General features: G+C 37.0%; 1 protein-coding gene across 1 annotated transcript; it reads left to right on the top strand.

Moving 5' to 3' along the window:
* SELENOT (selenoprotein T) lies at positions 1-27299 on the top strand. The gene is made up of 6 exons (XM_032345569.1): positions 1-240; positions 19865-19975; positions 20597-20723; positions 23005-23092; positions 24003-24156; positions 24663-27299. The coding sequence occupies exons 1-5, from the start codon at positions 104-106 to the stop codon at positions 24125-24127; spliced, it is 588 nt and encodes a 195-aa protein (XP_032201460.1). The 5' UTR covers positions 1-103; the 3' UTR covers positions 24128-24156; positions 24663-27299.

Genomic DNA, 27299 nt, shown 5'->3' with positions numbered 1-27299 from the left:
TCGCGCCTGCGCGGTGGGGAGCTGCTCGCAGCTCCCGCTCGGCCTTGGGCTGGTTGGCTGCAGTCTCCGTTTGAGCGCGGCCGAAGCGGCTGGCTCGCTTAAGATGAGGTTTCTGCTGGTTCTCCTGGTGGCGGCGGCGGCGGTGATCCGGAGCGATGCCTCGGCCAACCTGGGCGGCGTGCCTAGCAAAAGATTAAAGATGCAGTACGCCACGGGGCCGCTGCTGAAGTTCCAGATTTGGTGAGTATGTGTGCCGGGCCCCGCAGCGCCGTCGCGCCTCTGCGAGGCCCCTGTCGCTACGCGAGGCCCCGGCTTCGCGGCCTAGCGGGCTGAACCTCCCTCGGCCCGGAAGACCGGCGCCGGGAGCCTTTCGTAGCTTGCCTCCCCCGGGGTCCTTGCCGGGACTGCCAGGCCGTCCTTCTCTCCTCCAGGCGTAACCGTTCTCTTGGCTCAGTTCTTTTTTGCCTCCTAGAATGGTGGGAGTGGGGGAGGAGGGCACGGGAAGGTTAAGTACTGAAAGGCGAAGACGTGGGGCCCCTTGTCAGGACGGAGGGCGGGTCGGCGGCGTCACGCCATGGCCACCCGGCTGCCTGCGGAGGTGGGCATGAGTTGGCGCAGCGTCGGCGGACGAGCGCGTGCGTTTGCCGCCCAGGGCCCCTTTCCTCTTCCCTTTCCCAGGGTTATGCCCGGCGCCCTCGCTGCTCCCCCACCCGGGCGAAGGTTAATTCGGGTCGTTGGAGGAGACCCGCCAGTGACAGACGCCTGTTCTCCAGGACCTCCCGGGGTGACTGTTGAGTGAGGAGTGGGGATTCTGACAGCTGGAGGGCGCCGAGAGGTCCAGGGAGACTGATTTCTCACTTGGCAGTTTCCAAAATGTCTTTAAAAAGGAGCACGTTGCTCTTCCGACAGTGTGGTTCACTCCCAGACAACTCTTACCTGTTCCCCGCAACTTCCCTGACACTCGCCTCCCAGGAGTTGCCGATACCCGCATGTCTTTATACCCTTCAAATCTCTTGTGCATTCAGAGAAACAGGAAAAAAAAAAAATACCAAAACCTAAACCAGGAAAACAAAAAAAATCCCAGCAGTTTTCGACTTTGTACTGTAAGTTATTTTGTCGTTAACCTGGTTAAGTGTTAGAACCCGAGCAGTGATGCATGTAATACGGTAGGTAGGGTTGGGGGAAGATTTGAAAGGCAAACTAGAATTGTAAAATTGTAGAAATTAGAATCCTGTATAGCAAAAGATGACGTTTTTTCAAGATCATAGCCTTTTTAAGACTTTTATTAATTTAAGTGTACCCAACTATTTTTTTTGCTTATCCTTTAAAGAGTAAGCAAATATTTAAAATTTAAAAAATCAATTTAAGTTACCCTAACAGTCAGAAAGTGAGATGGTGAGATGAGACTTTATTTTTGGAGTGAAAACTATAAAAACTTTGCACTTTCCTCCTGATTTAAAACAAAACAAAACAGAACAACTCCCTGTATTGTTTACTGTGTGGCCAGCATATATCATTTTCATATAATACTGTAAATGGGAGTTATGACTTGACCATTGCAACTTTTCCCATAATTTTTTTTTTTTAATTAGAAAGTGGCTGTCATTTTTTTCAACCTATAATTATTGTTAAGGATTGTGATACTTTGGATTAAGTAATTTAAAAAGACTGCATTTCCAGGGTATGTAATTTTTCTGTTTCCTACTTTTGCACCTCCTGTTTTGTGCTTTTCCAAAGTACTCTTCTTTTAAGTTGCTTCTATTGGAATACTCCTCAGATAATTTAACAAGTGTACCTTCCACTGAGGATGTTCATAACTATAGGGAAGGGCATTTAGTTCTTCAGTTAAACTTTTTATAAAGTCTTAAGTACTTCACTTGAGTTTCTGATACATAGTTTCTCTGTCATTTTTTCTTTCCTTCTTTTTTTTTTCTTTAAGTACAAACTGGTCCCAAAAGTCTAATAAGAGTTTTCTTATGCAGTAACCCGGAGCACATTACATACAAAAGTTCTTCAGTTTTGTTTTGTTTTGTTTTTTAATCGTAGATGAGAAAGAATTTTACTAGTATGCCCTCCGTATACAGGTATATTAAGCTTGTTTTTGGTACTTTTTTCCCCAGAGATTGATCTGTATATAGTAAATTGAATATTGTGTTTCTGGTTTTGGTAGACTCTCTTGGACGTTCATTTGCGAGTTTGGGAAAGAAGGGGAAGCTAAAACAATTGAGGATAAATATGTGAAAATTCTTTTAATTCTGTTTGAAATCTGAGTGCTATAAAATGAAGTTTTTCATTAATTATCACTGTGAACAAAGGAGAGAGCTATTTTTACCTTCTTTTCAATCGCTTTTGTCCTTTATTTTATGAGTGCTCTTTCTTTAACTGTAGCTCAGTATATCATCTATTAATTGTGTCATTTTTATAATTGCTAATAGAATAAGACAGCGGCACAACACAAATGGAATTAAAGGGAGAGAGTGCAAAACAGCTTCCAACAAACGTTCCTATTCTATATTCATGTATTTTTTTCAATAAATATTCATTCAGTACCTGCTTGTGCCAGGGATTAAAGATAATCCTGGTGAGTAATATAGATATGGTCCTCCATGAAGCTTCCAGAGGTGCACAGTATTGCATTACACATCTAAGTCTTTGGTTTATGTCAATCGATGGAGCAATATAATTAGATGAGTTTGATAACATTGTTTTCATATTTGGGAGAAAAACTTACCCTGCTTACTTGGATGTTTAAACATTGAACATTAACAAAAAGGAAGTTCTCTAATCAGAGCTTAAAATGAAGGCCCCCTGTAACATTTTTCCTTTCTTGTGATTTTTATGTATAAATGCATTTTATGTGTAAATGTATACTGACAGATAATTGGTTGACAGATGTTTGTATGCATGTTTTATTTTCCCCATATATGAGATTTAACATGTAGTCATACCTACAGCATTCAATCAGTTGTAGTTTATTTATTTTTTATTTTTTAAAGATTTAATTTATTTGACAGAGATCACAAGTAGGCAGCAGGTGGAGAAAGAAGGGGAAGCAGGCTCCCTGCTGAGCAGAGAGCCTGATGGGGGGCTTGATCCCAGGACCCTGAGACCATGGCAAAAAAAAAAAAACTAAAAATTAAAAATAAAAAATAAAAATAGGGGTTCCTGGGTGGCTCAATGGGTTAAAGCCTCTGCCTTCGGCTTAGGTCATGATCCCAGGATCCTGGGATCAAGTCCCGCATTGGGCTCTCTGCTCAGCGGGGAGCCTGCTTCCTCCTCTCTCTCTCTCTCTGCCTGCCTCTCTGCCTACTCGTGATATCTCTCTCTCTCTCTGTGTCAAATAAATAAATAAATAAATCTTAAAAAAAAAAAATAAAGAGCTTACTGGGTACAGCTCTTTGCAGTTAATCCTTATTTGGATTGTTAGTGATTGATTCACTAAGAATAATAAATTAAAGATTGCAAAATAAGCAAATACAGAATTTTCCAATTTTTGTTAATTTAAGAATCCACTGCTATAATTTTAGGGCAACCAACTTCTAAAAGTATTTTTTTTTTTTAAAGATTTTATTTATTTATTTGACAGAGAGAGAAATCACAAGTAGGTGGAGAGTCAGGCAGAGAGAGAGAGAGAAGCAGGCTCCCGCTGAGCAAAGAGCCCGATGCGGGGCTCGATCCCAGGACACTGAGATCATGACCTGAGCCGAAGGCAGCGGCTTAATCCACTGAGCCACCCAGGCGCCCCTCTAAAAGTATTTTTAAAAGGTTAATGAAACAACTATTCCAAGAACAGAGTTTTATTTAAATTATACACACTCACACTTTGCTTTCATGATATGGAGGCAAGAAAATAAAGACCTAAGGCTGATTTGGATGTTGATATTTGCTGAGATTAGTAAAAGGATGAGTTGAAGAAATCTGAGAAATTGGAGCCCTAAAGATCATGTTAGTTACCATAGACTTATATTTGCATATTCAAATATTTGACTTACTCCGTGCAGGTACTTTGGTTCTTGGAATTCAGTTTTATCATAGACATCATAGATAAGAGTAGAAAGCACTCATTAATCCATGGACAACATATAAAATTAGAGTTGTGTTCAGTGCTGTAAAGGAAAGGTTATATATTGTATGAGACAGACCTAGGCAGGGGATTAGGGAGAGTTTCCATGAGGAAATCAACTTTGAACTGAGATTTAAAGGATAAAATTTATTGCTAGAGAGCTTTCAAGCTGTAGGAATAACATGGTCAGTGGCCTTGTAGTAAAGAGAACGTAATTGCTTAGGAGGCCAGGGCTACTGACCTCAAAGTCCAAAGAGAAGGTGGCACAGATCCTGGAAGGTCTGGTAGACCATAAGGAAAAATCAGTTAGCCTCACTGTGGAAAAGACATTAGAGGGGACAAAGAATATAGATAATGGAGAAACCATTTAGGGGGATCATTGGGAGGTGCCCAGGTGAGAGATGATGGAACTTGGAATACAGTGGTGGTAGTAGAACTAGAATGTAAAGGGACAGGTTTAACAGATCTTTAGGAGATTAATTTTGGGCTTTTGGTGATGGGTTGCATATCTGGGGGAAGGGAGAGGAGATATGAAGTGAGAGGTGTCAGAGACAGCTCCTGAGTTCTGGAGTTGTGCTGTGCCATTCACTAGAATGATAAACAAAGGAGACAAATTTTATGACTTTTTTTTTCTTTTTGGTGGGAAGGAATGGGAGGAATCCTGAGTTTTTAAAACGATAACAGGGGAATATCCTACAAAGAAATTTTTTTTTTTAAATTTATTTGAGAGAGAGAGACAGTGAGAGAGAGCATGAGCGAGGAGAGGGTCATAGGGAGAAGCAGACTCCCCATGGAGCTGGGAGCCCGATGCGGGACTCGATCCCGGGACTCCGGGATCATGACCTGAGCCAAAGGCAGTCGTCCAACCAACTGAGCCACCCAGGCGTCCCCTACAAAGAAATTTTTGTCTCCCCAAAATAGCCATAGTAACTAAAACTAAAAACTTATTTTTAATTTGTATTTATTTATTTATTTTAAAGATTTCGTGTATCTATTTGTCAGGGAAAGGAAGAGAGAGGGGCACAGGCAGGGGGAGTGATAGGCAGAGGGAGAAGCAGGCTCTGGATGAGGATTCTATCCCAGGACCCCGGGATCATGACCTGAGCCAAAGGCAGACATTTAACCCGCTAAGCCACCCAGGGTTCCCTAAAACTTAAATACCAGTAACTAAATAATTTTTAAATAACTAAAAAATTTAAATACCAGCTACTGCATTTCACCAAACCTAAGATATGATGGATTTTAAGGTACACCATTATTTTATATGTCCCTCAGAGGGAGAAAAATACTGCCGTTTAAATTGTGACACAGATGATTTTAAGATAAATACTGATTTTTCACAACGATAGGAGAAATGTACTTCTTAGAATCATTGAAATAAAGGAGTAGTAAGTTGATTCAGATAGAAGAGTACTAATGGAGTGTTACTGGAGAACAAATAAAATGCTGGCTGCTACACCTACTGCTATGTTAGATTTTTTAAGTTTTCTGTAATTACTTAGAACTTAGTCACCATTTTGTTTTGTTTTTTACTATTTAAACAAAAAACTGCAGTATCTAACTGAATAATGTACACTTAATAGTGGTTTGTACTTAATAATGTACAAAGTACTTTAGTCCAAAGCTTTTAGAGGTAGGTAAAATATGAATGGTTTTAAAGGTTTTATCTCCTCTTACAGAAAAATTGAAACATTCTTTCCTTACCATTTGCCATTAAGGTAAGTGGTGGAAATCAAATTGAATGTATCATTTGGAAATACCAAGATAACCTCATAAATTTTGAATAGTATAGTTACTGGAAAACTGTATTTACTGCTCTAACAGTTCAGAGTTCCAGGTTCTTATTTGATCTGACTCTTACCTTCTGAATGACTTCCCGGAAATTATTGAATCTCTTTAGTAGCTCTCAACTTGTTCGTCTGTAACATGACAATGTGGGTTGCATTCCAGTTACTAATATTCTGTTACTGTTTTATACTGTTAGGAAGCTTCAAGGCAAAAAATGAAAGCATGCATATGTGTTTCATTTCTGTCACCTTTTCTGCTCTCCGTAAAGGGAAATCAAGTCATGTTTTCACATATCTTACCTTGATTGGGATGCAGCCCAAGACTGGTGAGGAAGAAATCTTGCCATGGGCTTTATCAAGAACTTGGTTCTTGAAAAACTTGAGCTTTTATCAAGAACTACTGATGAAATCAAATCCTCATTTTTTTAATGACCTTTTTTACATGCTACTTGTTTTCCCCTTTTGTCCAGGGAAGATGAATATTTATTTTTTACTATTTAGGAAGATAAATATTAGTTTTTTACTAATTGTTTGAAAGCCCATTGTCTGATGGGAGAAACAGAGACATGTTAAACAATATTACAGTAAAGTATCCTGTTCAGAGTGTTCTAAAAGAGGTCATAATGGAGGGCTTTAAAACCCTAGGGAAAGAAAGGTTATTCAGGGAGAGTTGAAAGGCTTTGACAGGAGGAAATGAAGTCTTGAAGGGTATGGGGAAAGCACCAGGAGATGTAGAAAGCTTTTTTATAAAGAGCTTTATAAAAGTTAAGGGAAGGGGCGCCTGGGTGGCTCAGTGGCTTAAGCCGCTGCCTTTGGCTCGGTTCATGATCTCAGGGTCCTGGGATTGAGCCCCGCATCGGGCTCTCTGCTCTGCAGGGAGCCTGCTTCCCTCTCTCTCTCTCTCTCTCTCTCTCTCTGCCTGCCTCTCTGCCTACTTGTGATCTCTGTCTGTCAAATAAATAAATAAAAAATCTTTAAAAAAAAAAAAAAGTTAAGGGAAGATCATATGTAAATGAAGCTGACTCAGCACAGAGAAGGGGGAGGGGACAGGAAATAAATCTGGAGGCATATAATCTATTAAAAACTAGCGCAGCATAAATGCAATCATTTATCAAGTTTTGTTGTAATGTGTTATTTTTATTGTCTTTAATGTTGTGATGAGAACTTTGGTAAATTTTACTCTGAGACTTCCATCTTTTAAAAAAATGAAATTAGTTTTCTGGCTATAAAAATAATACAGGTTTCTTGTAAAAATAATAAAAAAGTGTAGGTGACATTTTTATTTTACCCTTCTAGGTTCTTTTGACTGGTCTATTAAAATGCCGTAAGACAGATGAATAGCAGGAAAACATTTAATTACATACTTAGGAAAGCCCTATAAAAAACATGAAAGGCAAGAACAAGTTGGGCAATTGAGATTTATATAGTATCCTAAGTGAAGGAATAGGATGGGGGCCTGGGGCTCCAAAGGGGAGGAGGGTAATTCACAGGACAATAAGAAGAGCAGATTTTTTTTTTAATAAAAGATTTTATTTATTTATTTATTTATTTATTTATTTATTTATTTATTTATTTGACAGAGATCACAAGTAGGCAGAGAGGCAGCAGAGAGAGAGAGAGAGGGAAGCAGGTTCCCCACTGAGTAGAGAACCCCTCCCAGGACCTCGGGTTCATGACCCGAGCTGAAGGCATAGGCTTCACGCAGGCGCCCCAGAAGAGCAGATGTTTGATTAAATAGATGTTTGTCCTGCCACACAAGTCTTGCAGATAAAAAGTTACCCCTGTTAATAGCTTTCTGTTTGGGCCTATCCAGATTCTTTAACATAGTTTAAGGAAGCAGTGAGTTTTTTTTTTCTTTGGAGTCCATTTGGTCTAAATTGCCTTCAGCTCAAAATAAGCCACATGCCAAAGTGCATATTTTGGGGTCGCATATTTTGCTCTCCCCTTAGTATACACAAGAAAGTGAAAAAATCCTTGTAGCTCTCTATTAACATTTAGAAGAACAGCCTTCAGGACAACTCTACAGACATACTGTATTATGTAATTTTACAGAAGTGATTGTGTTCATAGTTGTATGCCTTTTTTTTTTTTTAAATTTCCTTCCACTCTATCACTTACTGTTCAGTAATTACAGATATGCATTAGCAAGCATGGTATTACATAAGATGAGTGTTCCTTAATTTATCTAACTAGTGCTTTTTGGTTAACTTTTAGGTTGATCCTGATTTTATACAGAATTGCTTAGTGAATATCCTCATATATTATATGCTTGTCCAATAATTTCTGTAAACTAAATTCACAGAATTACAGTATTATGATTAGGTCAAAAGGTATTACATTTAAAATTTTGATATTGTTATATTAGTTAAACTCCTACTGGAAGATCTTAAGAGTAGTAGGTTGAGTTTTTAAAATTTCTAGTTTATCGCACTATAATAAGAATACAACATTGAATATGTAATGAGAATATGACATTGCTGTTTTACTTACTAGACTTTCTTTGTGGTATAACATGGTCGCTTGTTGCAAATGGTCCTTGTGCTGTCGGGTTTTTATTGATAATAAAACCTGATGGATGCATGAAATCTGCTAATGATAGTATTCAGATCTTCTGCAATTTTATTATTCATCTTCTATCAGTTTTCTAACCCATCAATTTTTTAGGGCCTCAAAATATAAACATACAAATATAAATTTAAAAAATATATATATATGATTCATTGCCTCAAAATATTTTTTTAATTTTTATTTTTATTTATTTATTTATTTTTTTAAAGATTTTTATTTATTTGACAGACAGACCACAAGTAGGCAGAGAGGCAGGCAGAGAGAGAGGAGGAAGCAGGTTCCCCGCGGAGCAGAGAGCCCGATGCGAGGCTCGATCCCAGGACTCTGGGATCATGACCTGAGCCGAAGGCAGAGGCTTTAACCACTGAGCCACCTAGTCGCTCTCAAAATATTTTTTTTTTTTTTTTTAAAGATTTTATTTATTTGTCAGAGAGAGAGAGGGAGAGAGAGTGAGCACAGGCAGACAGAATGGCAGGCAGAGACAGAGGGAGAAGCAGGCTCCCCACTGAGCAAGGAGCCCGATGTGGGACTCGATCCCAGGACGCTGGGATCATGACCTGAGCCGAAGGCAGCTGCTTAACCAACTGAGCCACCCAGGCGTCCCTCAAAATATTTTTTGATTCTGCTTTTTGGTTTTGAAATTTCTGGTAGTGTTTCCTTACCTCTTACTATTGCTTCTTATAGAATATTTTTGAATATAGACTCTTATTTTGACTTCTATTTGCTGTTCCTCCATTTTTGTTTTATGATGTAGTTTCCATAGTCCCTCAGGTTTTGTCTTCTTTTTTCTGTTTCTCCTCCCTGTTTCTCAAAATAAGAGAAACAGCTTCAGATATTACCAGTATTATCAATACTGTTTAACCCACTTAGCCACCCAGGCACCCCAGAAGACCAGATGTTTGATTAAATAGATGTTTGTCCTTCCACACAAGTGGCAGCTTGAGATATTATCAGATATTCAGATAAACAGCTTCAGATATTATCAATATCCTCATGATGAACTGTATCCTCTTCAGTAGACTATTACCAGTATACTGTCTTCTTCATTAGAATTTTGCCAGCACTAAAAAGGCATGGACTTTTTTTTTTTTTGCTTTCTCTTGTTCTAGGTTCTTTCACTTTTGACTATCTTCAGTCAGTATTTATTGAAAAAGTGAGTACAGCCTGTTGCCGTCCACTGTGGCTTGCCCTGAAATAACCTAAATGTCCTCTCTCTTCCCTCCTGCCTCCCTCCCCTCCCCCATATTCCTTTCTGGACTAGTGATAGCTCTCACTTAATACTGTTCATTTCTGGTAGGTTTTTACCTGGTTGGCTTCTGTTCCAGTTTGAAAACTGTTAGGCATAGAATGTAATACATGTAAAACTTCAGTTTTGAACATAACTCTTACCAGTAACACTCTTGGCTTGGTCTTCATGCCTCTACTGCTGGGGCTAAGCTTCCAGAATTCATTGTGCTACTGCCAGTCATCTTTCTGCTGCTCTGATACCTGACACACCCTTACTTATTAGTATAACTGCATTATCCTGTTGGTGGCTTTCTTTCCAAGATTCCTGGGTTTTTTTTTACTGAGTTTATTCTAATGTCATGTGAAATCAGTCTGCAACCAACCGGTTAATAAATATACAGGTTAAATAGGAAAGCGGTATAAAGCAGCAGCCCAGAGATTTCTTCAGTTTGACCATTGACTCAACATAGAACACAATATATTTTTTTATCAGACTCTTTAACAGCTTATAGAAATACACTGAGGGTGAGTTCTGTGGCATGTGAATCCTACCTTCAATTAAAAAATGTATTGAAAAGAATAAAAGCTAGGCATCATATATGGAGCATTTTAAGATGAAACAAAGAATTCTACAAAATGTGGTTGTCACTATTTATTGAATGCTTTAATCAAGTCATCTTTATTGAGTGACTGAATACCTTATAAATCTATTAATAAGTGTTTTCCAGAGTAAACAGATAAAATTCCTTCCCTAGGAAGGAGCTAAGCAATTTATAAATTCTTGGTGGAATAGTCTTTAGCAAAAGAATTCCTGAAATGTTATATGTCAGAGATACAGAACTAGAAGCTACTGACCTCCAGAATAGACAGAAGAATGGAGAGAATAAAAACAGATCACTCATAAAATTTCAGGTTTGGGGGCGCCTGGGTGGCTCAGTGGGTTAAAGCCTCTGCCTTCGGCTCAGGTCATGATCCCAGGATCCTGGGATCGAGCCCCACTCAGGCTCTCTGCTCAGTGAGGCGCATGCTTCCCTTCCTCTCTCTCTCTGCCTGCCTCTCTGCCTGCTTGTGATCTCTATCTGTCAAATAAATAAAATCTTTAAAAAAAATTTTTTTTTAGGTTTGTCACATCTTTGGAATACATTTAGTAAAGAAGCCAGGAATCTTCGGAGCTCCTTTAGGCATGAAATATGCCTGTATGTGTTTTCACTGTGGTGGCTACTGTAATGTTTCAAGATTTGAGGTTGCTAAAAGGAAATCACTTGATTTCATATAACTACTGTTCCTTAATCTGACAAGCTGATACCTTTTTGGTGCTGTTTTTGCAGCTTCTTAAAAAACTGAGCAAATTCTGGGCCACATTTTAATCTTCAAAGTGTGTAGGCACTCCTGTTTGCAACTTTTAAAAACATTAATCAGTTTAGTCTATTTTTCACTCCCTAAATCCCTTGTGTGATTTGTAGAACCTTTGGAGATTTCATTCCTTAAAGCACTTAGAGCAGGTGATGCACCAGACAAATGTTTATTATTTACAGTATTTCATCTTCTAAACAGAACAAGGAAAAGTAAAGGTTAAATCTAAAAGCACAGCTTTCAGTGATCAGTGAGCTGTTGAACTGAGCAATGCTGTAGACGTTTAGAAAGCACAGTATTTACAAAATATCTTCCTGATTTTCTAGGCACAGTGTGGGAGAAATATTAATTGAAATTCTTAGAATGCAAGTAGTAGAAACCTTTTTGACTGGTTTGAATAATACGTTTGGAAATGCATTTTAAAATTACTGAGAGAATAATCTTAGGCAGGGATTCATCAAGGCCTTAAGACTAGCTAAAATAGAAAACTAGAAAGTGGAGAAGATGTCATTCACTCTTCCCTGGTTCACATCTGTACTTTTTTCTCAGTAAGTCGTACTTTGTCCTTTGTTTTCTCTGAAGATTCACTTATCTTCTCAGTCGTTTGAAAGATTAAATGTGTTAAATGTTCACCTTTGTGGAGATAGTCACTTTAAAATCCCATTTCTTCACTTTTAGGGAAGGATCTCAAGCCTTCCTTTGACAGGTTTGCGTTTTTCTGGACTGTCAGTGATGGCAAGGGGTTGGTTTCATTATGTAAACAGAATCCAGTTCTGTGTGTGGGTAAGAGGACAGTTAGAAAGGAGGTTATTGTAAATAAAAAAGGAAGGTGAATTCAAGAGATGCAAAAAATAGAAATCTTAAATGTTTATTTCACAAATATCTGAGCTTTTGCCCTTTTTTCTTTTTTGAAATTATTATAAACATATAATGTATTATTTGTTTCAGGGGTACAGGTCTATCATTCATCAGACTTACACAACTCATAGCGCTTACCACAACACATACCCTCCCCAGTGTCCATCACCCAGCACTCCATCCTCCCACCCCACCTCCCCTCCAGCAACCCTCAGTTTGTTTCTTAAGATTTAAGAGTCTCACGGTTTGTCTCCTTCTCTGGTTTCATCTTGTTTCATTTTTTTCCTCCCTTCCCCTATGATCCTCTACCTTATTTCTTAAATTCTGCATATCAGCGAGGTGCTGTGATAACTGTTTTTCTCTGATTGACTTATTTCACTTAGCATGAGGAACTCTGGTTCCATCCACGTAGTTGCAAATGGCAAGATTTCTTTCTTTTTTTTTTTTTTTTTTTGATAGCTGTAATGTTCCAGTGTGTTTGTGTACACATACACGACATCTTTTTTATCCATTCATCTGTTGGTGGACATCTGGGCTCTTTCCATATTTGGGCTGTTGTGGACATTGCTGCTTAAATATTGGTGTGCAGGTATCCCTTTGGATCACTACATTTGTGTCTTTGGGGTAAATAACCAGTAGTGTAATTGCTGGGTCATAGGGCAATTTTCAGCTCTATTTTCAACTTTTTGAGGAATCTCCATACTGTTTTCTAGAATGGCTGCATCAGCTTGCATTCCCAACAGTGTGGGAGGGTTCCCTTCTCTCTCTCTGTATCCTTGCCAACATCTGTTATTTCCTGACTTGTTAATTTTAGCCATTCTGACCAGTGTAGGGTGGTATCTCATTGTGGTTTAGATTCGTATTTCCCTGATGCCGAGTGATGTTGAGCACTTTTTCATGTGCTTTGTTGGCCATTTGGATGTCTTCTTTGCAGAAATGTCTGTTCATGTCTTCTGCCCATTTCTTGATTGGGTTATTCTTTGGGTGTTGGATTTAATAAGTTCTTTATAGATTTTGGATACTAGCCCTTTATCTGATATGTCATTTGTGAATATCTTCTTCCATTCTGTTGGTTTTGTTGATTATTAACTTTGCTGTGCAGAAGCTTTTGATCTTGATGAAGTCCCAACAGTTCATTTTTGCCTTTGTTTCCCTTGCCTTTGAGATGTGTCCAGCAAGAAGTTGCTGCAACTGAGGTCGAAGAGGTTGCTGCCTGTGTTCTTCTCAAGGATTTTGATGGGTTCCTATCTCACATTTAGGTCTGTCATCCATTTTGAGTCTATTTTTGTGTATGGTGTAAGGAAATGGTCCAGTTTCATTCTTCTGCATGTGGTTGTCCAATTTTTCTGACAGCATTTGTTGAAGAGACTTGTCTTTTTTTTTCCCCATTGGATATTCTTTACTGCTTTGTCAAAGATTAGTTGACCATAGAGTTGAGAGTCCATTTCTGGGTTCTCTATTCTGTCCCATTGATCTATGTGTCTGTTTTTGTGCCAGTACCATACTGTCTTAATGATTACAGCTTTGTATTAGAGCTTGAAGTCTGGAATTGTGATGCCACCAGCTTTGGTTTTCATTTTCAACATTCCTTTGGGAATTTGGGATCTTTTCTGGTTCCATACAAATTCTAGGATAATTTGTTCCAGTTCTGTGAAAAAAGTTGATAGTATTTTGATAGGGATTACATTGAATGTGTAGATTGCTCTAGGTAGCTAATTCCATACACATTTTAACAATATTTCTTCGGCACATCCATGAGCATGGAACGTTTTTCCGTTTCTTTGTGTGTTCCTCAATTTCTTTCATGCCCTGTTTTCCTTTAATAAGAAGATGTGAGAGATTGGGGTTTGTGATAGGTTCAAGTTTGATACAAGTATTTGACTACAGTTAGGGGCAAACGTAATGTAGAAAGGGGAAAAGAGGGGTGGTTGGCTTAGTGAATCAGGATGCTGAATACATGATGTACTCAAAAAAGCACAGAATCTATTTGAAATAGTATAGACAGGGCATTTTCTTTATTTCTTAAATTTCCTTACACATAGATCATCTAATTTGTATACAGGTCTTTTCTTTTAGAAAAGTACTGTGAAAAATATTTTAAAGTGAGCAATTGCAAAAGTAGACTCCATATAGTAAGACATTTCTGTATTACTAGGGATTTGCAAAGTGATTAGGACTTAATGTTAAGATTTCAGAGTTTAAATCTTCTTCTTAAGGACCTTTGTTCCCATGGCAGGAGGAAGAGGCAGGTGCTGCAGCATATTTTTAGCATGTTTCCATATTTATGTGTTGGGGGTATAGTCGAATTCAGAGTTTTCCTCACAGACCCAAAAAGAATGAAGTAAGTTGAAAAGAGCTGGGTGTGTAATAAAAGTGAAAATGACTGGGTCCTCACCATGTGTGCCTTGAATTTCACATTTTGTCCACCTCAGTAAACACCAGGTATGTTTTGTTTTGGAAAACATCTGTCAGCAGTAGAGATTGCTATTTTAAAACAGGAAAATTGATTTTGGGAAAACAGTTATATAGGAAAAAGTTCCTTAGGTTTTCTTCACAATTCTGAAGGCAATGATAGGGAGGAAAATTTCTTATATGTAAGTAAACTTGTCTAAAAATATGTTGTATCAGTTTTGTAAACTGTTTCATCTTTCAGAAGTAAATAGGTAAAGTTTTGTGGGGTTTTTTTGTTTGTTTTTTGTTGAAGTATGATTTGCATGTTAGTTTCGATCTCCTGTTGGATTTGTAGGTGTTCGGAATGGTTTGATAGCTATCTAACTGAACTCCTGCAACCTGATGTCATCTCAGTCTGCTACTCCTCCGCCATCTTGACTCAAATCCTAGCATGTTAGTTTCAGGTGTACACATAAACAGTCAATATTTTATGTAGTGTAAAATGATTGCCACCGTAAGTCCAGATAATAGAAATCACCATATAGTCACAGTTTTTTTTCTTGTGATGAGAACTTTAAGATCCATTCTCCTACCTACTTTTAAATATGCCATATACTATTATTAACTATAGTCACTATGCTGTACATTCCATCCTCATGACTTACATGTTTTATAACTGGAAATTTGAAAAAAAAATACAGTTTTAAAGTCCTTTTTGGATTTCAAGATTATGGGCTAATTCCATTTGGAGTTCTACCCAAAGGTCTGAGACCATACCGAAGACTTGGGACTGGGAGGATGGAGGATAGAGCTAGGATTCTGCTCACAGCAGCCAGAAAAGTAGGTGAGTAGGAGGAATCCGACCAGAAGTGTTGCCTGCACATAGGTACACCTCTCTAGCTGGGCTTCTTTGGGCTTCCCTTGGCAACAGATTGGCACTTGGAGAGCAAATATGAGGGACTTCTGGAGCCCCACAGGTTTTAGTTCTTCCAGAGGGAGAATCTCTAGATGTTCATCATGGAAAAACCTCAGAGATCTCTGCCATCAAGAGGTCAACTATTTGGGTACTTGCTGGTGGCATTTTGACCAAAGGGAACTTAGTTCCTGGACAGAGGGGAGAATAACTCTTACATCATCACCTCTCTTATTTGGGTCTAGTGGAAAGGGCTAGGATCTCAAATCACAAAGTCCATGTCTCTCAGCCCTGACTGAAGACACCATCTGTGTCACCCATCACTACATACCCAGTGTCTAACATAGTGCTTGACATGTAGTAGGCATTCAGTAAGTATTTGAGTGAGTGAATTAATAAATAGTACATATGGATGTATAACCATGGAAAGTCACTTCATCTCTTTGGGCTTCATATTATCCCCTTCATCTATTAAAAAAAAGTTTCAACTCAATTAATTTTGTCTCCAGCTCTCACAATGTTTCATTAAAAGTTAGAGACTATCCCTAGGGCACATAGTACATTATATGTGAGTAAAAATAATTAAAAATTAAAAAAAAATAAAAGAGAATGTCATTTTAGATAATTAATTCCGTGTAAACACTGATGCAGACCTGAGGATATTGAAATCAGTTGCCATTTCTTGGTTTCATGGTAGTTAGGCATATAGGTATTTTTTGTAATATCCTCAAAACAAAAGCAACGTTAAAATTTTTCTTTTTTAAAGATTTTATTTATTTGACAGACAGAGATCACAAGTAGGCAGAGAGGCAGGCAGAGAGAGAGAGAGGAGGAAGCAGGCTCCCTGCGGAGCAGAGAACCCGATGTAGGGCTCTGTCCCAGAACCCTGGGATCATGACCTGAGCCGAAGGCAGAGGCTTTAACCCACTGAGCCACCCAGGTGCCCCCAAAATTTTCTTACAGAGAAAGCAGCTGTGACAAAATAGTACGATTTGGTCACTCTAACAACAGTAATAATAAAATACTAAATAAGGTGAATGTTTACTAAACATAAAGTATGTAGAGTGTTAAGTTATTTTAAGTATTTAGCTGTAGAGATTTGTTGCCCTTTGCAAAAATTTCATACTTTTTAGGGACTTAATCTCTTGTGAAATTTTTATTCTAAATGTGGAGGAAGTATTAATGTAAAGGAAACTGGTGACTTACTTTCTCTCTCTTTTTTTCCCCCCTGAAAAGTGAGTTTTTTCTTTTTTTAAATTTTCTTTTATTTATTTATTTTAGATTTTTATTTATTTATTTGACAGATAGAGATCACAAGTAGGCAGAGAGGCAGGCAAAGAGAGAGAGAGAGAGAGAGGAGGAAGCAGGCTCCCTGCAGAGCAGAGATCCTGATGTTGGGCTCGATCATGACTTGAGCTGAAGGCAGAGGCTTTAACCCATTGAGCCACCCAGGAGCCTCAAGTGAGTTTTTTCTTAAACTGAGATCTACGGGGACACCTGGGTGGCTCAGTTGTTTAAGCGACTGCCTTCGGCTCAGGTCATGATTCTGGAGTCCCCAGATCGGATTGAGTCCCACATCCAGCTCCCTGCTTGGCAGGGAGTCTGCTTGTCCCACTGACCTTTCTCCACTCGTGCTCTCTCTTTCTCTCTCTCTCTCGTTTTTCTCTCGCTCTCAAATAAATAAATAAAATCTTAAAAAAATTTGAGATCTACTAATATTTGGACTGTTATACCCTTCCAGATATAAACCTGATCCTGGTAGTTGGTATGTTTCTCCTTGATGACAGTGTGATTGACAAAGTTGGCATCTTAGGTTTTACATTACTGTTACTTAATTACTGATTCTGCTTCCTCTGTACTTTCCTTGCTTTATGTGTTCCTTGACTTAGACTATAATGCAGGTAAGTGCTTAATGCTCTTACCTGAATTTGTAAGCTCTTCTCCTGATTTGGTGGTACCACCTCTTTTTTTTCTCTCAGCATTATTGAACTATGATTGACAAAAGAAATTATGTGTAGTTAAGGTGATTTCATATACATGTATATTGTGAAATGATTACCACAGTAAGGTTAGTTAAGACGTTCATATGTGCCCACTCACAAAGTCATATAATTAGCTTTTTTAATTGGGTGAGAACATTTAATATTTATTCTCTAAGCAACTTCCAAGTATACAAAACAGTTTGTTAGCTACAGTCACCTTGCTGTAAAGTAGATCCCTAGAATTTGTTTTATAACTGAAGGTTTGTATCCTTCCACCAGTATCTCCCCATTTTGCCTCTTCCACAGCACCTGACAACCACCAGTCTACTTTCCATGTCTCTGAGCTTGGCTTTCTTATGATTCTGTGTAAAATGAGATACAATTTGTGTTTCTCTGTCTTATTTCACTTAGCATAATGCCTTCAAGTTTTATCCATATTGTTGCAAATGGTGGGATTTTTTTTTTTTTTCTGAATAATATCCCTATGTGTATTTATACCACATTTTCTTTACCCATTCATCTGTCGATGGTCGTTTGTTTAAGTTGTTTCCATGTCTTGGCTATTTTAAGTAATGCTAAAATGAACATGGCGGTACAGATACCTCTTGAAGAGGGTGATTTCATTTTCTTCCGGGTATATCTAGAAGTGGAATTTCTAGATCATATGGTAGTTCTATGTTTAATTTTTTGAGGAACTTCTCAAATGTTTTCCTAGTGGTTGCTCCATTTACATTCCCACCAACAGTGCACAAGGATTACCATCCTTGCCAACACATACTATTTCTTTTGTCTTTTTGATGACAGACATCCTAACAGGTATGGGGGTGTACTCTCTGTGATTTTGGTTTGCATTTCCCTGTTGATTAGTGATGTGGAGCACCTTCTCATGTATATGTTGGCTGTTTTTATGTCATCTTTGGAAAAGTATCTGTTCTGGTCCTTTTGCCCATGTTTAGTCAGATTATTGACTTTTGGCTATTTGAGTTCTATGAATTCCTTATGTTTTGGATATTAACCCTTTTATCAGATATCTGATGTGCAAATATTTTCTTCCATTCTGTAGGTTTCCTGTTCATTTTGTTGATGGCTTCCTTTGCTGTGCAGAAGCTTTTTAGTTTGATGTAGTCCCACTTGTTTATTTTGCTTTTGATACCTTTTATGGTCTAATCCACAAAATCATTGCCAAGACTAATGTCAAGGAGCTTATTACCCACTGTGTTTTCTTCTAGAAGGCTTATGGTTTCAGGTGTTAGGTTCAAGTCTTTAATCCATTTTGAGTTCATTTTTATGTATGGTGGGAGATAGTTGGTCCATTTTCATTCTTTTCAGGTTGTTGACAGTTTTTCCAACACCATTTGTTAAAGAGACTGGCCTTTCTTCAGTTTTGGCTCCTTTGTTTTAAATTAATTGGCCATATTTGTGTGGGTTTATTTCTGCCCTCTTGATTCTGCCCCACACTGATCTATGTGTCTGTTTTTGGGCTACTATACAATTTTGATCACTATAGCTTTGTTAATGTAGTTTGACATAGGCAGCATGGTGCCTCCAGCTTTGTTCTTCCTTCTCAAGATTGTTTGGACTATTCCGGGTTTTTTATGGTTCCATACAAATTGTAGGATTGTTTGTTCTACTTCTGTGAAAAACGCCATTGGAGTTTTGATAGAGATTGCACTGAATCTGTAAATTGTGTTTGGCAGTGTGGACATTTTAACAATATCAGTTCTGATCTGTGAACACAAGATATCTTTCATTTATTTGTGTCTTCAATTCTTTTTAAAGTTTTCAGTGTATCCTCCCCCTACAGGTGCACTCTGGTGGCCTTTTCCCCTTTTGCTGGGGAAACATATATCCACAGCATAGTTTTTTAGAAATTTTAATGGAGATGTTTGATGCTGTTGACTTAATTTCTTCAGTACTGTTATGGATTGCTGTCATACTGCTGAAAATTATCTTCCCAATGTTTGTTTTCCTTTGCAAAGTAGAAGCAAATTTTAAGTCAGAATTTTAAAAGAGTTTTTTAAGTTCCTTTTATTGTGATTGAGCAGGCATGTTTGCCCACTTAGGGGCAGAGTAGGAACAAGAACCAGTTTCATGTCTCATGCCTTCATCTTTTTTTTTTTTAAGATTTTATTTGTTGATTTGACAGACAGAGATCACAAGTAGACAGACAGGCAGGCAGAGAGAAGAGAGAGGGAAGCAGGCTCCCTGCTGAGCAGAGAGCCCGATGCGGGACTCGATCCCAGGACCCTGAGATCATGACCTGAGCCAAAGGCAGTGGCTTAACCCACTGAGCCACCCAGGCGCCCGCCTTCATCTTTTTTAAGCTTCCTGTGCCCCAGTTTTGAAAGTCCCTATTTCAGATGTGTAAGAGTTGTTTTCGTTTCAGTATTTATACTCATTGATACCCCCGCAAAAAGCAGGTTGATTTGAAAGCTCAAAATATGCTGCCATATATGAATAGTTATTTGCTGCTGGCCAACAATGACCCAAATCTATTAAGTTTAATGTTCTAATAGATGGATATACATGGTAGGGAGGTAAATATGTGAAATTTATGAATAAACCTCCGTGTTGCCATCATCCAGCATCAGTTGTTATTACTTTGTCACTGTTCTTGGGAAACAGTTTTTTATACATGGCAATATTCAGGCTTTGTCTAAATGCAAAGTAAGTGTAGGCATATTCTAAATTGATTAACAGAAGCACTTTTATTTTTCTGCAGTGTTTCCTGAGGTTATAGGCGGGTGTTTGAGGAGTACATGCGGGTTATAAGCCAGCGGTACCCAGACATCCGCATTGAAGGAGAAAATTACCTCCCTCAACCCATATATAGGTAAGTAAATTTCAGTAACTTAAAAGGAATTTTTAAAGTGAATTTTTTTCACTTTTGAGTAAACCTTTGTGAATTGGTTCAGTTAACTTCTCGGTTATTATAATTTCTTAGTTGATTACAATAAACAGAACACTGTTTTATAAGTATCAAGTTTATTTGATCCAAATATGGAAGAATTTTTTTGTTAAGAAGGAAGAAAGAAGGATTATTTCAGAGATGGTAACCTTCTAAGGATATGTTTTCTTACATAATTTTTATTGCAGAAATAGACCAAGAACTCCTGAATTTTTGTATAGAGTCAGTGGTATAAAATTCTGTACTGTTAAATATTTTTAAAGCCTAATGCTATATAATTTTGCTAGTTATAATAAACATTTTTGTTTTAAGTCTCCACATTAAACTTTAGTTACTATCTTTTTCACTACTTATAATTTAGTAACCTTTAGATTTGGTGTCTAGAAAATGTCTATGCACATATACTTGAGTTTTGAGTTCCATTTATTTGTGTCTTCAGTTTTTTTCAACAGTGTCTTAAAGTTTTGTTGTGTCTTAAACAGTGTCTTAAAGTTGAATTAGGTGAAAAATTATGGCTTCTGATGAATTTCTTTTTTCTTTCAATAGACACATAGCATCTTTCCTGTCAGTCTTCAAACTAGTATTAATAGGCTTAATAATTGTTGGCAAGGATCCTTTTGCTTTCTTTGGCATGCAAGCTCCTAGCATCTGGCAGTGGGGCCAAGAAAATAAGGTATGTAACCTAATAGTTTTGATAGTTGCAAGTTTTTTAGGTTGTCAGTGAAAATATTTCAATGACTTGTTTGTTTGGTTTTCTAAGTACTTGTTGCTGATTCACCTGTTCACTTGTATTATTTCAGCTTCAATCACTTTTTAATCTTGGGGCATGGCGCTTAGCCGTTCTTGACCTTAGTTTTTTGTTTGTGATTTTTTTTCTTGGCCTTAGATTTTATAATTATATATTAGGAATGATTAGGTCTTATTATTTTCTTTTAAATATTTGAAGGATAAGGAGGTATAACTTTAGTAGAAACTGGACACAAAATAATTTAATACCTGATATTAATTATATAGATTAAGTCAAATCATATCCAACAGAATATAATACACATATAATGTAGGCCTTTTAATTAATGGCTTTATTCACATTAAAAATGACATTTTCATGGATTTGTTTTTATTAAAATTTTCTGTTTTTATTATTCGTCCTTTGACTCTTCTGTTAATCTCTCTCTCTATATGTATATATATAAATTGTGCTTTTTCTTTTGTAGGGTTTTGCTGTGGCATGCATTCTTTTTAGATTTCTTTAATTTGTTTTACTTAAAATCATCTTTTCTAGAGGGTCTTTCTGCTTTGAGGAATGGTACTAATTGTATTTCTCCCTTGGATAGGTTGCTTAGGTTTCCTTCTAAGGAGTATTCTGTTTTGGAGTCCTTTATCTGGTCCTGTTCTTTAGTTCTAGGCTCAAACCACCTTTAGTGAACTCCTGCATATCTCTGCTTCTTTTTCTTAGGGAACCACTTAATTCCAGTAACAGGCAGGACTTCTTAACATAAACATAAAACCCTCAGGTGTTACCTCTTACTGAACTGGGTCTCTAGCCATTATTAGTAAGATTGATATGCACAAGATTAAGAATTGGAAGTTAAGTACTCATGATGTTTGTGTTATATTTATTCATTCTGTTGATTCCAGCTTTAATACATTTTACTTGTGAAGACATGTAACATTATCAATCTACTGTGGAAAAGGAATGTACTTGAAAGCTAGAGCTTTGATGACACTTCTTATATATTGTTTCTATGAAAATATACTTAATGTTCCCAAATGCAAGGGTAATGTCTATGAAATCAAGCCCATCTAGCTTAAGTGAGACTGGGGGGAGAGCTTTTTCTCACTTGCTCTGGGTATTTTTATTTACTTTTTTTGAAATAACTTGCTGTGAATTGACATCCTCATTACTTCCTGTTTTTTAGTCCGGTGATTTTGTTAAAACCTTTCTGTCCACCAAGGAACTTCTGGTCTCTTTGAAAGAGTATAGATTTGCCTTCAAAAGGGGAGCAAGTATAATTTAATATGCTAGTGCTTTCTAATCTACTTTTTTCTTATTTGACTTAATTTGTTTGGAACTTGGACAGGTTGTATTCAATACATGGAGTTGCTGATTATTGCATCACTTAGTCTCTTGTGAATTCATGCCTTATATTAGAAAAATAGTGAAATGAACTCTTCTTATGCTGGTATTCTTTCGTTTAGCTTATTAAGGCTATTATGAAATTTCTAGAAATTCTGTCTCTGCATTATGAATATATATTCTTCAGTGTATATAAAGTTATGAATTAATGTTGCATTTTCCTTGTTCTGTTATGTTCTTTGAACATACAGAATGGCAATAAGAGCCTGTATAGAAACTTTTTTAAAAAAGATTTTATTTATTTATTTATTAGAGAGAGAGTGAAAGCAGGGTGAGGAGTGGGGGAGGTGGGGGGAGAAGAGGGAGGAGAATCTCAGACAGGTTCTGTGCTGAGCACAGAGCCAGACATGAGGCTTGATACCGTGACCCTTAGATCATGACCTGAGGTGAAACTAAGAGTCAGATGCTTAACTGGCTGAGCCACCCAGGCGCCCTGTCCCCTGTATAGAAACTTTTTAAAGTAGATTTTAAAATAGCTATTACCGGAGGCATCTGGGTGGCTTAGTCAGTTAAGTGTTTCCCTTTGACTCAGGTCATGATCCCAGGATCCTGGGATCGAGTTCTGCATCAGGCTCCCTGCTTAGCGGGAAGCCTGCTTCTTCCTCTCCCTCTTGCCTGCTGCTCTGACTACTTCTGATCTCACCCTTTCTCTCTCTCTCAAAAATAAATGAGTAAAATATTTTAAAAAATAAAAATAAAAACAGCTATTACCAAATAAAGATGAGACTATATATTTTAAAAATTACTGTGTCTTCAGTTGTAATGTTTTGCCTTTAAAATAACTTTGTGTGCTGTACTTAATTATATTTTCTTTTAGGTCTATGCATGTATGATGGTTTTCTTCTTGAGCAACATGATTGAGAACCAGTGTATGTCAACAGGTGCATTTGAGATAACTTTGAATGGTGGGTTCTGAATAGTTTGCATTCTGTAACATAGTTAAATGATTTATAATGACCATTTGGCTTTTCTGTTTTTCATAATATGCAAAACTATCACCTTATATGGTCCTCACCTCCTGTAGCTTGAGAATTATATCCATATGATGACCTCTAGAGAGCTCTAGATCTCTCCTAGGTGCTATATCCAGGAATCTTATGCTACTCCCAGACTGTTGATTACCTCTGCTTCCTGTACTCCAGTTTGCTTTTGCCCTGGCATTGCTCATTTATTTATAATGGCACCATTATCATTCTACCCAGTTGCCCATGTCAGAAAGCTAGGATAACCTCAGTTTCTCCCTTACTCTCCATATCTAGTGGTTCACCAAGTCTGATTCTTAATTCTACCTTCTACATTTCTCAGAGTTCTACTCCTGTTTATATTTATCACGATTACCCTAGTTCAAGTCACAATTATTTTGTTATCCTCTAATACATTCTCTAAACCAGAGGTTGTCCAATATGCTTACTGTCTGGCACTTTATAGTTTGTTGACCCTGATCTACTCCCTGCTCACCTCTCCAGTTTCCATTCTACCCCTCTTCTGTATTTCAGCTCTCACTTTTAATGACAGTATTTCTTAATTTTAGTGATATCTCTCACTTTCAATAATAATAGGGCTCTTTTCTAGCCTCTTATATCCCTCGGCATCTTCTAGTTTTAATTCTTAGTGCACAGTTGTGATTTCTAGCTATATGTGTAGTGCTTTTTGTGCCTCCCCTATTAGAAACACCATAGCAGCAAGAAGGGTAACTCTTTGGTTCACTACTGTATCCCCAACTGTATATAGACAATAATTTGTGGAATGAATGTTTATTATAGAATCATCTTTAATTTTAAGGGGTGGTACTATTTATTTTTATTTTTATTATAGATGTGCCTGTGTGGTCTAAGCTGGAATCTGGTCACCTCCCATCCATGCAACAGCTTGTTCAAATTCTTGACAATGAAATGAAGCTTAATGTGCATATGGATTCAATCCCACATCATAGATCATAGCCCCACCTATCAGCACTGAAAACTCTTTTGTAAGTAGTTTAAAAATACAGTAACCAGTTATAGGTATCATTCTCATCACAAATCAGTAAGATACTAGATATTCCATATATTACCATTTGAGTTCCCAATTTAAGATGTAATATATGGGTGTTTTCTTTATTAAAATTTATGAAGTGATAAGAGCATCTGGACCTGCCAAAACAAGGTAAGGTTATGCTACTAATTTTATCTTCAAGGCTTAATAACCTGGGCCCATCACATCATTTTTTGACTGGAACTCTTAATAGTCAGAGTCGGTATATTATTCTAGAATATTTATATACATATCTTCTCTTTACTTGCAAATAACTAGTTTCTAAGAGTATGCAGAATCTTTTAACATGCTCGAGATAGAAAATTATAAGCAAGTGTGTGTGAACACAGAGAGGTGGATGTTAGTTAACTTTTGCATACCGGAGATGTTCTCAGTTCTTATCAATGAGTTGATTTTATAAGAGTGAATTTTGAAATAAAATAATCTTTTTTTCTCTTTCAGACATTAAGGAATTTTTTGCAAGAGCAGCGTGACTGACATAATGAAGGCCTGTACTGAAGACAGCAAGCTGTTAGTACAGACCAGATGCTTTTTGGCAGGCTCGTTGTACCTCTTGAAAAACCTCAATGCAAGACAGTTTTTCAGTGCTGGCACATTTTCGAATTCTGCACATTCGTGGAGTGCAATAATACTGTATAGCTTTTTTTTCTTCCCCAAATCCACTCAGTTAACAGTTTTTAAAAAATGTAGACATTACCACTTGTACCGTTTTTTCCTTAGTCATATTTGGAAAAGTAGAAAATGGAGTTACAATTTGACTTTCTTTTCAAAGATGTCTGTTAAATCTGTTGTGATTTTATATGAATTTTCCTTTTTTATAGTTTAAAATTGATCTTTTTGGGAATACAGCTGAAGTTCCCAAATACTTTATAAGAGTATATCAGGCATCTTTAATTTGGTCATTTCCAATTTATAGTTTTCAAAATACTGCAGATTGTGAACAGTGCATTATATGAGATTATGGGGGGAAATCCTATATCCAGAGTACTCTACCAGTTTGTGTGTATGTGCGTGTGTGCGTGTGTGATTACCAGAGAATTACTAAAAGACCAACTGCTTTTTAAATACTGTTAATGTAGTTCAAGTGTCTTGCCTTGACCAATCTAATGAGTTGATTAACTGGGCCTTTATACTTAACTCAATAAAAAACTAAGCAGATGTAAGTTAAAAAGTTTGAATTTATTGCCCAGCGTACCTATTAACATTATATTTAAAAGTTGTCTTCCTCAATTTTTGTTTTTGACTTACAGATAATTTCATAAGGAACATACTTCAGTTTTATACACAAATAATAAGTCACTTACCATTTTTAGGGTAGTTGAAACTCAGTTCCCTTGAAAGATCAGTTAAATCTCTTTACAACATTAATTTTAGGTGAGTAGAGAGTACTTGTCTAGTAATTTAACTTGTTTAACATCATATATCAGAATTTTATTATATTTAAGGAACAAAGTTCGAAAGTTTTTTATTCAGTGAATTTAATATCTTTTCAGAGTTCTAAAAAGAGTTTTTTTTTAAGCAGAAAACTTAAACTGCTGTACTATAAAGGTAATTTAGCAAAAATAGGATCATAATATAGAAAAATAGTCATATATCAGCAATCTTAACATATTTTAGCTTCCATATGGGAATAGAAAAGGTAGATCTAGATTTGTTGCTAGAAATAAAGGGATTTGAGGAAAAATTATGAAACAGTTCAACATTTGGTCTACCAAACACTTAGCATAATGGTATACTTCACTTGTCACTGAATATTTGTTGAATTAATGTCTGGTATTCATGATTTTACAGCCTCAAGGTGGAACATACTATAATCTCTAGTTAACAAGAAGGTAGTCTGATAATTCACTGCAGAAAATTGATTTTACGACTTCTCTTTTTAATTAGGACTGCAGAACTATTAACCTAAGTTGATATAGTGGCAAGAGTCATTAGAGGTTAAGCTGGAAGTTACTTAGAGGTTATTATTCAGGTTTACTATTTTATAAGGCTGGTCAGGCTTAAAGCCTCATTACTTTCATTTGTAGAAGCCCAAAACAAATTATCTGTCTTCTGCACATTGAACACAGTGCTCAGCATGTGTAGGGCCCTTCTTCAGCAGATGGCCATTCCACTAGTGACAAATTGACATTTTGGCATTTAGACCTTCCATGCTTGAGCCTCGGATGTTCCCATATATCTGACAGGTCAGCCCCAAAAAACTTAAGATTAAATTCTAACATGTTTCATGTTTGTCTTGGCTGAATAACTTGTCTTTTGGAGAATAGCTTTAAGTGGCTTAGACACTGATAAAACTCAGTGTGTTATGTTTTTGACATTCATCTCAATATTGTTTTATCCTTGACCCTATTTAAATCTAGGATTCAGTAGAGTCTAGTGAAAAAGTTAGTGGGAAGCATGAATATAAACAAGGAAAAGGGGAAAGTTAAAAAGATACTATTTAGTATTAGTTTTATTATATTTCTAACATTCAGAATTTATTAGTTGCTTACAAATTGGTGTGGCTATGTAGTTTGTAAATATTTATGCACTATATTAAGTAGAAGACCATTGAACATTACAGTAGGTTGGCTACTATTACTGGAGTTCTTACCACAGTCGCTGTTGTGGAAGAAATTACTTGTTAGATTAATAAAAAAAATGTTGGCAAAACATGGCTTTATACCTCAGTGTCAAGTTGTGCAAGACAGATAAACATTTTCAGAATATAAATACATTTTTTATGGCATTAACATTAATGACAGCAGTTGGTCAGCCTTTACCATTGTCAAAAATATAACAGGATTCCAATAATAATTCTATCTTGTTTTGAATGTTATTAGTTTGGGACCTCGATTGGTTGGCATTTTATCATTGTCATAATTTTAATTCAGTATTTAAAACCAGCCTGCAGAATTTTAAAGCATGGTTTGATGATATTCAACACTGAGGCTTTAAAAAATATCTCTTGAGAGAAACGTGAGGGATTGTAAAGTTTAGGGGCTTACTACCATAGCATTGTGACAATAAATCTTACTAAGCTGATGTAAAAGGAACCCCTCTTTTGTGGAATTAAATCTATGCTAGAGCATTTCACAT

Source organism: Mustela erminea, chromosome 1 (genome assembly GCF_009829155.1).
Source record: "Mustela erminea isolate mMusErm1 chromosome 1, mMusErm1.Pri, whole genome shotgun sequence".
Taxonomy (NCBI): Eukaryota; Metazoa; Chordata; class Mammalia; order Carnivora; family Mustelidae; genus Mustela; species Mustela erminea.
This window is presented reverse-complemented; position numbering and strand designations above follow the sequence as displayed.